The 18091-nt window shown below is 42.3% G+C and overlaps 2 protein-coding genes across 5 annotated transcripts; both read left to right on the plus strand.

Moving 5' to 3' along the window:
• Positions 1 to 742: 742 nt before the first annotated feature.
• On the plus strand, positions 743 to 4716 carry Teh3 (tipE homolog 3 phospholipid transfer protein). The gene is made up of 2 exons (XM_076802203.1): positions 743 to 2166; positions 4587 to 4716. The coding sequence occupies exon 1, from the start codon at positions 816 to 818 to the stop codon at positions 2154 to 2156; it is 1341 nt and encodes a 446-aa protein (XP_076658318.1). The 5' UTR covers positions 743 to 815; the 3' UTR covers positions 2157 to 2166; positions 4587 to 4716.
• A 1114-nt stretch (positions 4717 to 5830) lies between these two features.
• Teh2 (tipE homolog 2 phospholipid transfer protein) lies at positions 5831 to 16217 on the plus strand. Of its 4 annotated transcripts, none has more exons than XM_076802221.1 (4): positions 5831 to 6116; positions 8008 to 8266; positions 8878 to 9056; positions 9563 to 16217. In XM_076802221.1, exons 1-3 carry the CDS (start codon positions 5831 to 5833, stop codon positions 9047 to 9049), a joined length of 717 nt encoding a protein of 238 aa, XP_076658336.1. In that variant the 3' UTR covers positions 9050 to 9056; positions 9563 to 16217. The 4 variants fall into 4 exon arrangements, with proteins under 4 accessions (XP_076658336.1, XP_076658335.1, XP_076658333.1 ...); XM_076802220.1 differs by having other exon boundaries at positions 9584 to 16217; XM_076802218.1 differs by having other exon boundaries at positions 8878 to 9045.
• Positions 16218 to 18091: the final 1874 nt, after the last annotated feature.

Raw genomic sequence — 18091 nt, forward strand, 5'->3', positions numbered from 1 at the left:
GATTCGTTTTTCCTGCCATCTCTGGACGATCAGGCTGCAACAGAGACGATCCGGATGGCACGGGGCGGCGCGGCGGCGTCGCTCGATGACGTCAAATGCGGCAGTTGCACGGCGTCGTTGCAGTTCGTCGGTGCGCGTGCGCGGGGGCAAAAGTGATCGATGCGCGTCGCCGCCCGAGCTTTTCACGCCGCGCACCCCACACGAGGCGCAAAGCGACCGAAAGCAGAACACGCGTGCGGCCAGCCTCGTCCTGCCGTGAAAAGAACGCCGTCGCCGTCGTCGTCGTCGTCGTCGTCGCCGTCGCCGTCGCCGTCGCCGAGCTTGCGAGAACGAACCTCGGAATTTTCGCGGTGCGAAACCTCGCGTAATTGTCCGGTCCGTCCTGTCGAGGTCGTCGAAATTCGCGATCGGCGTCGGTCCATCGGCCCGACCTACCCCAACATCAGCATAGAGGACACCAGTGGAATGCATCAAGAGAATGGTACGCCAATCTGGGCGGTGATAGGTCGACAGCTGGAAAGCTCGTAAGCTTCGATGGGACTGTAGCGTTCAGGGACTGTGGCCGTATCGCTGGTGAAGAACCTGTGGCGAAATCTGTGGCAGCGAGTATCGATAAAACGTCGATGTCCTCTACAGCAAGGTTCGGGCCGAGACTATAGATTCGACCGATCAACCGTGGAGAATATAGGACAGGAGTGTGTGGTCGAATCGCCGGGACGATGATGTAGAGGGTGGCGCGTGATCGAAATGGGCAAACCTGTGTGAGATGTTGGAGTAGAGACGACGACGCCTGTCCGGACGAGAAATCAGACACGATGCCGAAGCCAGTGCCAGTGGAGAATCTGGTGATCCCGCCGCAGGACGGCCGGATATGCGGGACGATTTGCATCTGCCAGATGACGGCGGTACTGTCATCCGTCGCTTTGGTCTATTTGACGGTGGCGATCTACATGCCGAGCACCAGAGCGTTCAAGTCGGGCATCAGCGAGGTGCCGGTGATGTGCACGACGATTCGCGCGGTGAACGCGGACAACTGTGACTGGGGTAGCTGCGGCGAGTGGTGCCTTTCGAAAACGTCCGGCCCGTGTGTTCAGATCCACGTAAACCTACGCAGAAACGGCTCGACGATTCTGCTGGCGAACTGCACGAACACCACGAACAAGACCTGCTACGGTATCGATCAGGAGAACGCGAAGAAATCGAAATGCATCGCGGACGAGTGCCGGAACCTGACCGGCACGTTCAATTGCTCCTCCGGCGTGTGCATCAATATCACGGACGCGTTCGAGTGCATATTCCACGACACCGATCCACCGATGAAGTGTTCCGGTAGACGCGGCAAGATCACTTGCATAGACATTGACGGCCTGTTCAATTGCAACCGGGGCACCTGCGAGAGGATTCGAACGCCGTACAATTGTGACCGCAGGTGCGTCGATATACCGACCAGGAACAAGAACATGATCCTGCTCAGCGGGGACAAGGTTTATCTGAGCCAATGCGAGAGGGCTATAGACGTGCAGACCAATCGAGAGATCTGGCACGAGGATCGCGGCGACGTCATGATGGCGTCCTGCTACGGAATATTCAACTCGACGATGGGCGTCGAGGCTGTCGACTGCATCAACGGATCCGCTCTGGAGAAAGATCTGCTCACGGACCTGACCAATTTCACATACCTGTCCTATCTGAATTTGTACGCCACCAAGCCCCTCGACGAGACTAGAATGGTCGCGCCGCCCGAGCAAGACCTAATTATCGCGAACGAGAGTCGGCTGCTGATCAACCTCGAAGGTTGCGTCAACACTCTTCGCGACGAGTGCAGGGATTTCCTGCACGAATACGGGAAAGACGGGTCCGATCATAACGCCCGTGCCAGGTTCCCGTGTTTCTACGGCGAGGGCAACACAGGGATCGTCGTGACCCGGTTCAACCTCGAGAACACCTATCAGGAGTTCCTGGTCGCGCTGATCTTGCCTAGCGTCCTCTTCGTGGTTAGTTGCCTGACGTTGATCTTTTGCCAGAGGAGCGTGGTCGTCGGCGACGACGCGAAGATGAGATTCAAGGGCACGGCCGCCGCGCTCGCGTCGAAAGAGAAGAGCGGTCTGGGTAACCTAGGGGATGCTGGCGGAGGAAACTCTGCTATGGCGCTCTGAGATCCGGCATGTAAGAATCGTCATGCGCCATAAGGACCTATGCGACACTTACGCGCGATACACCTCCGATCTGACCTGAATTTCTTTGTCGGAAGACCAGTTTTCGCAAACAGCGAATATCAATTCAACCATTTTTCTTCGATTAATAAATCTAGTCTAGTCTAGTCCAACTGCTATTATACTTGTCTGTTAGGAGTCTATTTTTACGACACTTATCCGTGGACACACCTCCAGTTCAACTTGGACCTCTATGTTAGAAATAAATAGCTGTTCAACTGGTTTTATTCGATTGATGAACGATTGTGGATTTTATGCGAGTGTCTAGGCTAGTCCAACTTAGATTAAACTTGTTTGACAGAAGTCTGCCTTTGCGACACTTATCCGTGGACACACCTCTAGGCAAACTTGTACTTGCTTGCCAGAAGTTGATTTTTCGGAAACAGTAAATCCTTATTCGACTATTTTTGTTCAGTTGATTAACGTTTGCCGATTTTATGGTTTTGTCGAGTGTCTATTAAACTATTCTTGTTCAGTTCATCGGAAGTTGCTGATTTTATGCATTTATGACCGAAACTGTTGGATAACGTTTACAATGGTAGAGAAATTTAAGAACATTGATCATTAAATTTTCTTAGAAATGATCAATTTATTTAGACTCACCGTGTCGGACACGATACGGTTCATTAAACAAATTTTATTGACGCACGACAAGCAATCCTTAAACGATGTTAAGTTTTTTGTATTTTTCTGATAATTTTCAAACGTCCTTAATTACATTTATAATTACACAAAACATTGACTACATTAGCTTCAGGCCTCAAAACTTAAATAAATTTCTACACGGCTCCTGCTTCTTGCATGTCTATGAAAATCTGCAGTCTACTAATCAATAATACTACGACTCCTACGTCGATGATAAGATTCAATTATTTAGGTAAATGTGATATGATGCACCGATGCACGGTGTGAGTACTTCATCGTATTGTCGCGTCTAATAACATTTTAATGAAAAGAGGAATTGTATTTTTCAATATCTGCACGCGCGACAGAAACTTTTTCATCTAAGATTTCGTTCTATTTTTGCACGAAAAATGAATTCCTGCGTACGCTGTTCAGCAAAAGTACGAGCCCTGAGTCAATAACATAAAATGTAGCCTGAATTCATAGCAATATAATAAAACTTGTACAATTGGTACATAGGATATTACCTCGTTAACGAAGAGACCGCGTCTCAAACCACAAATTCATCTAGAAATTAGTATTTGACCCTTTGACTGCGGCGCTAGTTTAAAGCCATAAACGTTCTGTCACGCGATATTCGCATGGCAATCCTCGTGGCAAGCTAAAGTAATTCACAATTCAATTATTGCTACAGCGAAAAGATTGTTAAAAACAGGAAAGCACCAAACCGTTTTTAGATATTAAAACTTTTTACGGTGTTTTCTGTCTTTGCTACGACACCATACCTATCATGTTCCCATATGTGGCTTGGCATAATCGCATTGTTGATATAAGTAATGTAAATCACTAAAATAAGTAACTATTGCTGCAAATATTAGTATCGAGTCTGGTCACTGTAATTTAATAAAAGAGTCCATGTTGTTACGGTAAAGTCTTGGTCTAAGCCGAACGGAGCTACACGATCTTAGTCAGTTCGCCTATCCCCTCCACTAATCCAATTACAAAACTTCTTTAATTTTCATTATTTTTTATGGGACTTTCACCAACTGATTCGTTGCATTTTTCTGATTAAAACAACACCGAACACGACATAATTTGAACTGCATTTAGTGATTTAATTGACGGTATGAACGGTGCCTTACTGACGATACACGATCTATGTCACAGCACGGACCCGAGGACTGGGCTTAGACCAAGACTTTACTGTACTAAGAAAAAGTTCTTGTACATATGCAGTCAAAAGGTTAATAGCTTCAGAAGATACTTAAACATTGTATACAGTCTATTTAACATATCTCTCGTGCTTCGTTCGGCTAATGGAAGATCATTTTGACTCGGCCATCACTGTACCTGTATTTTTGTGATTGTCTATAGGTGAAACGCACAAAGAGAACATACACAACCCCCTTGCACTACGATTTACACTGACTAGAACTACTTTGTCGTTTCGAATTTCCCAGATTCGTGTATATATCAACAACAACAACAACAACAACAAAATAGAATTTTACTTCGACAAATCTCCGTCACGAGTCTGACTCTGATAATGCAGTGCAAGGGATTGATCGTGCAAACAGGCTTTCGTACACAGTTCTGTGAAACTTGCAGGTTGCAAATGTTCAGGTACGCGAGTCAAGGTGATCGGACATTCGTCTGCCGCATAACTTTCTCCAAAGTTTCTTCGAGAATCGCTCGAGAATGTTGAGTAGCCGCGTTTCTGATAGAACGTTTTCTTCTTTTTGTTCGCAGGCATTCCCCTCCTGCAGGAGAGTCCGGCTCGTCAGTAGATATTCTCCCTGCGCGGGCATAATAAAGGTGTGGGGAGGGGGGGGAACGCGTGGTTAAAATTCTCATCTTGCGAAAAAAACGAAAAACGAAAAACGAAAAAGAAAACTTCAAAAGCGAACGAACACACACACACACACACACTTGAACGAATATTTCTGCAAAAGGATCGAGAAACCGAAAAAAAGTAAAAGGCAGACCGGAGAGCAAGCGGGTCAAGAAACGAAAAAAGAAAGAAAGAAAAAAAAAAAAGAAAAACGTGTACCAAGTCCAAGAATTTTTCCTACTTGCACCCGAGCTGCACAGACATTTTTCGAGGAGCGCACGTGCTTTTCTTTTTTTCTTTTTTTTTTTTTCGCGGAGAAGCTTTCGCGAAAGACGCGCACTGCTCTCGGCTGTTACTCTCCTGCTACTGAAAGAGGAGGAGATCCTGAATTTTGGCTCAAAGAAACTTTCGGATACGACGGATAACTCGAACGGAACGATATGGAATAACAAAAGGGAGAATTCGGCGTCTTTTCTTATACACGTGATAATCGTCGGTAGCTTTTAAGTGTCCCCCTTCTGATTGATTCGCCGTGACCATAGATAAGGAACTTTCTTAAACACCAAACCACTTCGTGTATTAACTTAAACTAACGATTCTAACTACACCGTACACACCGTACACGCCATACACACATATACACACATACACCAGGAACACTTTCAGTATCAAAGGACGTGCCTTGCTGGTATATGATCGGTCACGATCTCCGCACCAATAGCAGCCGAACCTGTATTGTCGGCTCACTCGACAGTTCGTCGCTTCGCTTCGTTACTATTTTGAAAGTATAATTGTAAGCTGACCCTTATTAACCATCCCGAACGAGGACAGATATTCTTGATAAAAAAAAAAACAAGCTCAAAGTTGGCTTTTACGGTAACAGAGGAGATTCCATTCCATTCGATTCACTCTCGAGTTAACATACTGCTACGCTGATCGATCTACACGGAGATAGAATATCGCAATTTGAAAGAGAGAAGACGAAGAAGCATTGGCTGCCGAGAGGAACGCCTCAGCGGAAGGTCTGACGATACGAGAGGGAGAGAGAGAGGGAGAGAGAGAGAGAGAGAGGGAGAGAGAGAGATTATTTCACGGTGGAGAAGAGGGTCCAAGAGACCCACGGAACTAATCAATCATTGATTCCGACGAGTCAACGGTGATCATGGGTGCCCAGGAAGAGGATACCAAGTCGAGCACGATGGGTGGGGTGCTACCGGTGGTGGAGGTCGCATCTCTGGTCGAGAAGGCTAAGTTCTACACGTCCCTCTGCCTGGGCACCACAGCAATCCTCGCCGTTTTCGCCTTCCTATTTTTAATTCCTTTCGTCGTCGAGCCAGCGATTTCGACGATCCTGGCCGATTTTTCACCGCACGCCGTTGCCTGCGTTGTCACCGATCACGTTTACGCTGAGGGACTGAAGAATTGCTCTTGGGCCAGCTGTAGAGAAGGTAATGCAACCGTTGTCCACCAACTGGTCCTTCTATCTCTTGATTTCTATCCATCCATTGTCTTCCTTAACTTGTATCTGCTCCTCGTAACTGTTAATTTGTATCTGTTCCTTGCATCTGTTCCTTGTCTCTCTTCCTTGCATCCGTTCATTTGTATTTGTTTCTTGTATTTGTTCATTTGTATCTGTTCCTTCTATCTGTTCATTTGCATCTGTCCCTTGTATCTGTTCATTTCTATCTGTTCCTTGTATCTGTTCATTTGTATCCATCCATTGTCTCTCTTAATTTGTATCTGTTCCTCGTAACTGTTAATTTGTACCTGTTTCTTGTATCTGTTCCTTGTCTCTGTTTGTTTGCATCAGTTTATTTGCATCTGTTCCTTGCATCTGTTCCTTTGTATCTGTTCCTTCTATCTGTTCATTTGCATCTGTCCCTTGTATCTGTTCATTTCTATCCGTTCCTTGTATCTGTTCATTTGTATCCATCCATTGTCTCTCTTAATTTGTACCTGTTCCTCGTAACTGTTAATTTGTACCTGTTTCTTGTATCTGTTCCTTGTCTCTGTTTGTTTGCATCAGTTTATTTGCATCTGTTCCTTGCATCTGTTCCTTTGTATCTGTTCCTTCTATCTGTTCATTTGCATCTGTCCCTTGTATCTGTTCATTTCTATCCGTTCCTTGTATCTGTTCATTTGTATCCATCCATTGTCTCTCTTAATTTGTACCTGTTCCTTGTAACTGTTAATTTGTATCTGTTCATTTGTATCTGTTCCTTGTCTTTGTTTGTTTGCATCAGTTTATTTGTATCTGTTCCTTGCATCTGTTCCTTTGTATCTGTTCCTTGTATCTGTTCATTTGTATCCATCCATTGTCTCTCTTAATTTGTACCTGTTTCTTGTATCTGTTCATTTGTATCTGTTCCTTGTCTCTGTTCGTTTGCATCAGTTTATTTGCATCTGTTCCTTGTATCTGTTAATTTGTATTCCTCCATTGTCTCTCATAATTTGTATCTGTTCCTTGTAATTGTCAATTTATACCTGTTTCTTGTAATTGTCAATTTATACCTGTTTCTTGTAATTGTCAATTTATACCTGTTTCTTGTAATTGTCAATTTATACCTGTTCCTTGTCTCTGTTCCTTGCATCCGTTCATTTGTATCTGTTCCTTGTGTCTGTTCATTTGCATCTGTTCCTTGTCTCTGTTAATTTGTACCGGTTCCTTGTATCCGTTATTTCCAGAGACCGTAACCGTTGCAACAAAAATGAAAAAAGTTAAAGGTTAACGATTACTGTTCAGTTATCAACTCTGGAATAGCGGAATTAGGATCCCCACGAACTCAGGGATAAAAATGTTCCATCCAAATTATAATTTTCCAGTATCCGGTTCACGTCATTAGCCATTTCTATTTTTATTATTCTGCGATAAGAGCGTCAATGTCGACCTCAAAGGACCTTCAAAACTATGCTGTCCAATATCAATATTGACCTCAAAGTAGGCTCAAAAATATGTTTAAAAAATGCGCAAGAATGTGAACGAATTCAGCCATAGAAAAGTTAAGACGCGTGACACTGCAATCTCTGAACCTTTTGCGTTGCTAACAAATTTCGCGATACTGAACGTAAACTATACCAGTAAACTAGTCAACTAAAATACTCTATGATAATATCAAGATTTGTTTATAAATTCGGACAAATGTCTCCCGTTACAGACCTGGTACCAAAAATTTCAATTCCATTTCTCGCGACGGATGCAGGCAATTTTTATTCCGCGCAAAGGTCCGCAGTCTAATTAATTACTACCGTGCGCTACGGAAGGTGTAATTGCCTCGTGTTTGTTCAGCATGCCGTGGGCGGAGTAAGATCGTGTTGTTACGAATGAAAATATTATTACAGGTTGTACCAGCGCCGCTCTACGTTGCCACCAAATCAGGGTCAACTACACGAGACTGCCGTTCGAAGAATACATGGCGAAGCCGCTCGGTTCGATTCCGTGGGATGTGCCAGACACGAAATTCTTCGTGAACACGGAGGGCTGTGGCTACCCGCCCCGAGTGAACTGTTCCGACTTCGCGAGGAAATATGGATTCTCGAACATAGGGAAGATATTCCCCTGCTATTACAGCAGAACGTACCCCGAGACTGTCGTCGCGAGGTATAATTATACTATTCTCCGTATTCCCGCAAAAGAACGGGGACACCCGTGCAAAACCGTGTCGTGCCCGATGCTCGTTGCAAACGATACAAAACATGACGTGCCGTTAGAGATTGCGATCTTCATCGATCTTGTCTCGTTGCGTTGGAAATTATACTTTAACGGGACATCTCGCCTAGTTGGTTTTTCCGTCCGCGGAACAATGGCTTCCAAAGGACATTGCGAATAGATAATTCGCTTCGTGTCTCTCGAAAGGTTCTCCGTATTCGTGTTTATCGGTTCAGATCACTTTCACGCTGAGGTCGTGAATCGTGCATGATCAGAACGCGTTATTGTTATCAGCATTTGTTTTGCGAGGAGAGTGTAGAATAATTATCAGTGGTGTTGTACTTGGAAATATTGGTTATTAAAAATATTCATTTGATAATCTCGAATTTACTTGACAAAAGTCTCACAACGTAAAAATTGATTTTTGAGATCGGTCAAAATATTGTGTCACCCTGACGCGGTGGTCAAAGTGTTTGTAAACAGTTCTTTCAACTTGCGAATAAATATTTTCTGTCAGAGGTGACAGTGTTTCTTAGAAATTAAAAATATTTTGTGTTCTCTAGGTACTCCTGGGACGAGAACTTGAGGCATCTGGTACTAGCATTAGTGGTACCCATAGTTCTCTACGTGGTGTCAGTCGCTGTGCTATGCTATTGGTACTGTCCACCAATGGGCAAGTCTTGCGGTGGTCCAGGCCGCAATCTCATTGACAAGTACGCCAGGAAGGAAGAGTAAGTAACGTGTATGTATACAGTGCCCAGTGCGGCTAGAAGAACCTCAACACCTTATTACAACTCTATAATTGCTTCGAGGAATTGATATTGGTCCTAAGCGTATGAAAATCAACTATTACCATACTAAGTATTTCAATACTAAACCTACCAACCTCTAAAAGTAACACGAAGACCTTACCCTATAGAAATGACAATATCGAAATTATTTAGATGTGCCACAATTTCTATCACAATTTTGAAAATCGTGATTCAATTATTAGATTATCTTGCTGGCTCACGACTGAAATTACTATTGCTGTTGAAGGGTCTATTAAATAATCCTGAGCCATGGGCCATGGAAATAAAATCAAAACGTTGTACCAATGAATTTGACACAGAAATGATCTACGATACGAACACTTCCGAATTGCATTTGCCAAAGAGTTTGTGCCGCGAGAGATGAATATGATTCCTCGAGGCAATGCTTAGCTACGTAGCGGGACGTGGACAACTATTCTGTCTCTCCTATCAAAAGTTTTCTGATGTGCTCGTACAGTATCCTCGGAGAGGACGAGTTCGAGGAAGACGAAGAAGAATACTGACTGCTACCAAGGGCTCACCCCCCAGCGCGGGAGTGACGCCGAAGAAACTACTGAAAGTCTCCAGCGTACTTTGCGTTTCAACAAATTAGGCGTTCGTTCGGAAGCAATAGCAGCGTTAAGTGGATTTCGTCAACGAAGAGAAACTCGTTACACCGGAATTATTTCGAGTCGGTCTATCTCCAATCATTAGTAACTCAATCGACAGAATTTATCGCTCGATCGGTTGCTTTCGCTGAAAAGAAAACCCGGAATGGTTATGGATATTCGCCGTTCCGAAGAAATAGATAAACAGCTTTACGATCTCGTACGGTTTGTTCGATCCTTCACGAAATTATAATAAATTCAGGGCAGTACTGTGTTCTTAATGACGACAACCCGCTTTCGGAGAGGTCTCCCCGTGCAAATTTACAAACGTGAGCGATTAGGCGAATCGCGAAACTCGTGACGCTTGGTCGTCGTCGAAAGTGCTAATCCCGTAATCTCTCAAAGTACTTGCTCGTACAAATTAATCAGATGTCTGCGATATTTTTACACCGCGCAACGTGGAACCAAGAAACAGATAATCTCGTCGTACAACGATTTTCGGATCGTGGCTTTTTTTAAAAACGAAACGGAAACGCCGCGACAGATTTTTATACGGATTGCAATAAACGTTATTAATGGGCCGCGAATCGAACGGGGTGAAAAAGCCAGGGGGAGGGGAGGGGGGGGCGGCTGATTTCAGCGGAGAGAAGCTCGATCATCTACCAGTATTTAAATGTGGTTCAGAAGTACGATGAAAAACAAGAAGAAAGAGGTGCGCCTTTCGAAAACGTGATAAACGTAAGCGTGTGGAATCAATATTCGTTGAGTGGCACGTTTTAACGCAGCATTTGTTTCTAATAGGATAAGCGGATCAGCTCGTGTACCGTACTCGTAAGTCGTGCTTAACCAGATTCGGGTAAAAAACTGAAACGACAAGTAGAAAGCAATTGCATAAACAAGAAAAAAACAACAAAAATGAAAATCAATCAGAAAATCTTGACCCTAACGAAACGTTCGTCGAGATCTCGATGTGGCTTCGAATTCTACTCGCCGGAGATAATGTTTCTTTGGACTCGTCTCACGAGATCTACGTGCGAAGGAAATTCGGCTCGTCGAGGAAAGCAAGCCGAGTTTCTATAGGGGATTTCATAATAAGTGAACCGTTTTTCTCCTTATTTAATAGGTGACGTACACGATGTACGTAATAGCGGACCTGTTCAACTTCTTCGTCGCGGGCCACACGGTCCCCACCTGTCAATCTGTCCGTTCCCCCACAGGCTCCTTCTTATGTTATAATGTACGATAGGAATAGGTCCGCGATAGAATTAAATGCCACGCGCTTATGGCGATACGACCGTGTCAAATAGTGGGGGAACGTCACTTCCCACCATAGCGGAACGAAGAAGTGGGAGAACGGGCCAACTGTGGCCCGCGGGCCGCGGCTTGGACAGGCCGAATTGTTCTACTGCGGTAAAATGTTTTTGTTGGCAGATTCATATGCCTTTCTCTCGTTTATGATATTGAATAATCGAATATTAGTCGAGAATGTAAAAGTCTATGAAAGAATAGCACTCGGTAAGTTTATGAGCGATGGAAAAAAACACTTATAGTTTGAAAATTTATTGTACGAGAAAGTAGATTTCCCAAATCATTTCTGACGCGTCGAAAATTAATAACACATACGGAAACGTCATTCGCAAGAAGGTTTCACATATTATGAAACTCTGGCTATAATACAGAAGCAACAATCGATTTATCGAGCGTTTCGAAGAGGAATAATCAAATTCCTATGAAGGCTCGTGTCACGCGCATTCAGATGATTTCCATTTTCGCGTTTTCATTTTCTCTCTCTCTCTCTCTCTCTCTCTCTCTCTCTCTCTCTTTGTCTTTGTCTCAAAATCTCGTTGAAAGTCTGACACCACGAGTGCATAAAAGCTGAAAACATTGAATCTTTGAACACGATTGCAAACCTATATCAAAACCAGCCTGTTTCAATCATTTCTTGAACGAGATATCAATTTGAATTCGTAAGTTTGACGTCCGTAATAATTATGTGATAATCTATATATTTTTGATTTGTAATTCTGAGAAAAGTGACGCGATCGCCTCCAGGATCTGTCTTCGCACCAAAAAGAAAAAAAAAATATAAGATTCGTAGGTTAAGCCTAGAGTGTAAGTTAAGTCTGTGAATATTATCCGATTAATTAATCTTACAGAGATTGATATGAACGGTTATTACCAGTTTTTTACGCGGACGCCAATCGCGTCTTTGGCCCTAGTTAAAAAAAGAAAAAACAAGATATTCGCGCGATGCGCAGGTGCACAGGATAATATACACGCGTCGTGCGTATGTAGTTTACAGCCGTAGAGATCAGTATTTCAGTTCTGTTTTTCGAAGGGATGAGCGATTTGTTCCATAAGCTACGAAACAACGTGACCTAGCGACCATAGTTAGCGAATTGACTAGGCGAAATTACCCGATTGCACTCGAGTATTATAAATCTATATGCATATGATATGTACATACATATATAATTTGCAGTTGTACAGGCCGTTTCATAAAATACGATTCTATTTAGTTTACATGTCCCTGGACTCTTTAAAATCGGAGGAAGATAATTTCTGATTACCTAGGTGAATATATAAATAATTTCAATTTCAATTTCTGTTTATCCAACTGTTAAATCGAAGCTTTTGTCAACCAAGAATTTCTGAGGAGGAAAGATTGAAAATGTTTATGGATCTATTTATTCCGACTTCTTTTACTGATTTGCTACATTGCAAGGCAAATGAAACTAATATTCCCGTTATTACTGTGCAGCATTCGATTATGAATGTCTCCATAGTGTCGTCAACGGAGAACAAACATTTTGCCGGGGTCATTCGTGACCCGTCGCGGTGGGGATAAGCTCGAGCAACCGTCAATACGTACAATTTCATGCCGATACAAGACGACGCTTCTTATTTCGAAATAAGAGAATCGCCATCCCCTCTTCTTCTTCTTCGTCCGTAATACGACGAAATCCGGTCCCGAGCCATCGCCTTATATCGAAAGAGAACGCAAGAGTCCGAGGGATCAGAACAAATTAAAAGACAAATTGTTCGTGAAAAAATACGTACCAACATCACATTGAAATAACATCGGAAGAATTGTAACAAAAATTCTCGTGTGAAACGTCCTGTGCAAATCGCGTTTGAAGTTCGAGGATACGTTGCAAAAGTTAAACATTGCGAGACGGAATATCGATTTGTTGGAGAGTACTTATCAAGTTGAGTAGTTCTATGCGTTGCTAAATGATTACATTTATATTGAATCGTTGAGAATCTGATGAGTTTAAACGATCAGTGAATGTTGCGCGGAATCGGCGCGGTTCGCCCGGTTGTTTCGAAGCGTACGGAAACTACGTCGCGACCCGGTACATCTAGAATGGTTGTGAATCCTTACTCGGCCTTACTCAAGGCGTCCATCGAGTTGGACTAATTACCTTCCTCGCCGGGAAGGGATTTCCAGCTGGGGCCTGCGTGTCGGCACTCATTCCCCACTCGAAGCTTGCTAATCGATTTTCCGTTGGCGTGCGCGCAATCGAACGATCGAGCGCGACTTCTTCGGCGATCTCTCTCGCGCCTTCTGTCACGTGGCACCTTTGCTCAAAACGCTCGACCCACGGGACGATCAGGCGCGATTCAACATTTTCATACTAAACGGAAACGGAACGGATGGTACACGCGTCGGACGAGGTTCAAGCCAAGCAACGTGTAATTTCACGCGAGACTCTGTCGGGTGATCGAATGTGAACTTTCGAATCGGTGACTATCGCTGGTTGCTATTAGGATAGGCTCGCATTATACACGTCCTCGTTTAATTAATCAACCGTCAGTTACACGAGACTGCGGATCTTTGTGCGAAAGACAAACGATTTTTTTTAAATTGAAAATAATATATAGGTATGTTCAAATTCTCCGAATATTTTTCTTGTTTAATGCTGGAACCACCGAACCCGTCGAAATGGCGGATTTTGAATTCTTTATTTCGCAAGCTTTAAGATTGTAAAGATCGTTTTGTGGACTTGTTCGTTCGAACGTACTATGTGCAAATAATCGAGCAACGACTCGATAAATGTGGTCCTGCTAATTTTCAAAGGCAATACAAATTAGTCACTTTTCGTGCTCGGCTGTTCTAGTGTTTTCCATCCGGCCATTGTTATTGTGATTGCATAAAATCTGCAGTCCACTGACGATCGTCACAGGCATCTGTATTTGCAATAACATGCTTGAATAACGTTCTCGTGATCATTTGTTATTTTTGTTTGTTTTTCGCGTTATTGTCAATCGCCAAGCATGACTGACTGGTGCTGCCATGTTTTTTAAGAATACCTTCAGCCAATGAGTGTTACCGAGTAAAAGTTTTTTAAAACGTAAATAACTAGTTAAACGTGTACAGTAAGAGGTACGTTGTTCTACGCTAATCGGAGTATAAACCAATAAAATGAGGAATCACCGATGAAAAATTGATATTAACTGTTGGTATGGACGTTATTCTAATTAACGATGTCGTTCAACGTTTTATCAGCACGTGCTTGTGAAAATAAAGATTTCGTACGTTTAAGTCTGTCTAGAAAATAAATATGTAACGTGATATAGGATGTATTAATAATTCTAAAATACACTATCGACCAAAAGTATGACGCCAAGTCTCTACACCGATAAAGGGGGAAGACAGTAATCCACGGAAATAGTGTTGAATGTTACACGCCGAAATTAAATGCATGCGAACGAGTGCATTTGTCGAGTCTGTTATCGTTTATGAGCATTCTTTTACACTGCCGTTAACAGTTCGGACATCGCGGACGCTGTTATGAGTCCAAACGAAATGTCACTTAAATCAGACCGTGTGCATATAATTTCACGCAACGCCAAATCAGTTGAACTGCCATTATTTTGCGGCGAGTTCCGGCACATATCGAGCATGGTCAACAATAAATGTTCAGCTTTGAATTCCATCTCGCTCGAACAGAAAATGGACCGTGCATCTCGAAATCCGAAAATAGTCACTGTATCAAATTACAAAATCGTAGCAAACGAAGAGTAAATTTTACACTGTGAAAACAACTTTTACAACAGAAAAGTGATCTGCGAATGTTGCTTGTGGACGTTGGTCTCGTACCTTTGGCTGCCAGTGTACACGGAATACGCTAGATTAGATATAAAAAGCATACAATGAAGCGAGACATAAAGTGAGCCTATCGTTATACCAACGCAGTGAAAGCAAGAAATTTAATGTTCGATAGAATCGATCGTAATGCTTCGATACACGTGAAAGAGATGCGCACGATACTTGCGACACAGTTGTCTCCATTACCTTGGGGTATATCTCTCGAGGAGCCCGATTGCGGAGAAGTGTAACCGAGATTAGATATGCCAGCGAAACAATACCAAAACTTTCTTGTCTTTAATTGTTTCTTCGTGAAGCGTCTACCATTACATTCGTGACATTTTTCCGATTAAAACAAGACCAAACACGATACAATTCGGACGATACTCGCTTGTTCAATTCGCAATTTAGTAGAGCCTCGATTATGCGAACGGATGATATGTGAATTTTTCATTATCCAAGTACGTGCGTGTATTCCATGTAAACAAATCAAACTAAAGCGACTGATACACAACGCGATTTATTGTACTACGTAACTGCTCTACTAACGCTCGTGTTCTATAGTTCGCATAATCGAGGTGTCACTGTATCGTGAATTAAAGAAGTAAATACGACTCGAATTGTGTCGTGTTTGGAGTCGTTTCAATCAGGAAAATGTCGCAAATATGTCGGTAAAAGTTTGATGAGGAATCACGAGAACGAAAAAAGTTTTATATTCCCACGCTGGTTCCGATGTTTCGTTTGCTCGTGATACTTCTCCACTTTCGAAGCTGGCTGCAAGAGAACGGGGAATGCAGTTTGTACACAGATTTTGGTCCCGAGTTTTTCGCAAGTATCGAGACATTACCGTTGTTTTGCACGGTATGTAGGCCGAGCACTGTGTCAGTGCACTTGAACAACGCGTTCCGGAGAATCGCACAGGAAGCCCATGAAGCGTCACGCGGACAATCCTGAACAAAACAAAAAAAAAAAAAACTGATGGTGGCCTGGTCCGTCTGCACGCATTCCCATATCTCTCATATCAAGTCGGTTTAGTGCCAATTCGTTAGCCGATTAGCGCCTCGCGAGCGATCATCGAGTCCAAAACGCCATGCGTTTCGAATCATCGGTCGCGTGAGAAGACGTCGATGCGATTAGATAGACCCATTATAAAATTTTAGGTCCGTCGATCGTAGAATCGATCGCTGGGAAATTTGATTCGTCGGAACGTGGAAACGCCAATAAACAAAAGAAAAAAAAAAAGAGAAGAAAAACGCGATGAATTTTGATCGTAACGTACTATAAACGACGCCCGAAAAGAAAATGGAATAATGCGTACGGTTAACAGACTAGAAAAAGCGGCGACTAGTGTAAAGTCTATTTCTATCGATACTTATGTATAATAACGCTCTATCGCATGTTACTTGATTAATCTAACGGTACCTGCACTTATTATAGATAAGCTCCGCTACGTCGATTCCCCTTCGATCTCATCTTCATTTTACACTACGACCCCCCCATCACATCGAGAAACCGTACCAAACACGGTTTCTTATTCGACCACTATACCCCATTCGTCTCTTCTCTGTCTCTGTCTTGCCTCCTTTTTTATTTTCTAGATAGCCGAAGATAAAAGTAAAAGACACTGTTCGAGAACGCTTCCCAGGAAAACTCTTTGTTCACGAATTTTAAAAAACCTTGTCGAAGGAAACGTATGTCCGTTGCTTCGTGCGTATTATTAAGTCTTGAATACTATACATAAACATATTATATAGTAACGTACTCGTTTTGCGATACTAACGGACTATTGTAAATAAAACATTATACGGTTCCGTTTGAAATATATAGAAATATGTTTTCTGTTCAACGTGTTCGATCTTTACCCCTGTTCTACAATTTTTTAACCATTTTTTCGTTCATTCCGATGAACGATATCGATGAATTTTTCTGTTCAGTTGATGGGAGAGTATAGTGCTGCACAAAGGTATTTGGCACAGTTTTTACATTATACTGTATGACTGTGAAAGAAGTTTGAGATTAAACGTTTGATCTTCAAAATATCTATGTCGTATATATTCAAGCATATTTTACAATGAAAAACAGTAAAAATATCTTCTTTGAGGATTTTTTAAAAGAAGGAAAATATTGACGAAAATAAAACCGCTCATAAAGAATTAAAAAGACTTATTTTGTTGTTAGCCCTTTCCGGTTAATAATTTATTGGAAATACGTCGAGTTCTGTTTTCGAGTCGTGTTTTCTTTTGTGTGGGCTATATTAAATACTCGGCAACAGGTATAGTATTTGTTGGCACCGGTGAATTTTAATCGTTAGTTCGACAATTATCTTATTCTCGATTTTTACGTTATATTGTCACAGAGATACTGCCCTTAAATTTTCTGCTACCTGTTGCCCGAATTCTCTTTATTTCTACTATATTTCCGATGACAATGCTTTTGCATGCACCAAAATGATGCAACAATCACTCTAAGTTACCGTTCGACGTTCTCTCTTAAATTAACGAATTTTCATTTTAAAACAAGTGCATTATTTAACTCTAGAATGATTACGTGGATGGCAACTGTATCCTTTGAAATCACAGAACACTTTCAAATAAACAATGCGACACCGAACGTTAATAATTTCTGTTATTAAAGTTTTTATTTAAAAGTTCAATGTTTTTATTTATTTTCCTTTGTGAAGACTTTCACAGACAGAAGGGTAAAGAGGTAAAAGAATATAAACATTATTAACTTCGTTGTAAAAACTACAACGGACGTGACTACTCCGAGGTTAAAAGTATTGTGCAACATGTTGTAATTTTTCTGCTGTAAAATCTTTAAAAATAATAGCTTCTCTCCCAGAGGTCGTTTTCAGTAATTCGTAGCTTCCGCTAATTATTAATCGTGTTTCACTAATCTAGATATGATAAAAACAGTAATCTATATTCAATCAAGGCGTTTTTCAAAATTAACATTTTTTTGGTTAACCCTTCGTTATCTAGAAAATTGAGTTTGGCAATTCGGATGTTGAATAGGAATAGACGTCTGACCATGACCAACCAATTCTACTTCTTGCGAATGCTAGGACCCGCGAATCCGTCCGACCCTTAGGCTAATTTTCTCGAAAACGGTTCCTCAACCGAACAAATTTTATTCGTTTTTCAAATTATTCTGAGAATCTAAATTATTCAGTCCTGAGACACGCTGTCTATTATTTAGTAAAATAGACTTTGTTACATTTCAAAAAAACTTCAGGTCCGTCAATTCCCGCTATATACAGTGATCGGAACTAATATTTGGACACTTT

Source organism: Halictus rubicundus, chromosome 16 (assembly GCF_050948215.1).
Source record: "Halictus rubicundus isolate RS-2024b chromosome 16, iyHalRubi1_principal, whole genome shotgun sequence".
Classification (NCBI taxonomy): domain Eukaryota; kingdom Metazoa; phylum Arthropoda; class Insecta; order Hymenoptera; family Halictidae; genus Halictus; species Halictus rubicundus.

Coding starts and splice junctions, on each gene's coding strand:
- Teh2 (XM_076802218.1), top strand. CDS start 5,831: ATGGGTGCCCAGGAAGAGGATACCAAGTCGAGCACGATGGGTGGGGTG. Junction 6,117..8,007: donor TTGGGCCAGCTGTAGAGAAG/GTAATGCAACCG, acceptor ATATTATTACAG/GTTGTACCAGCGCCGCTCTA. Junction 9,046..9,562: donor AAGTACGCCAGGAAGGAAGA/GTAAGTAACGTG, acceptor TCCTATCAAAAG/TTTTCTGATGTGCTCGTACA.
- Teh3 (XM_076802203.1), top strand. CDS start 816: ATGCCGAAGCCAGTGCCAGTGGAGAATCTGGTGATCCCGCCGCAGGAC.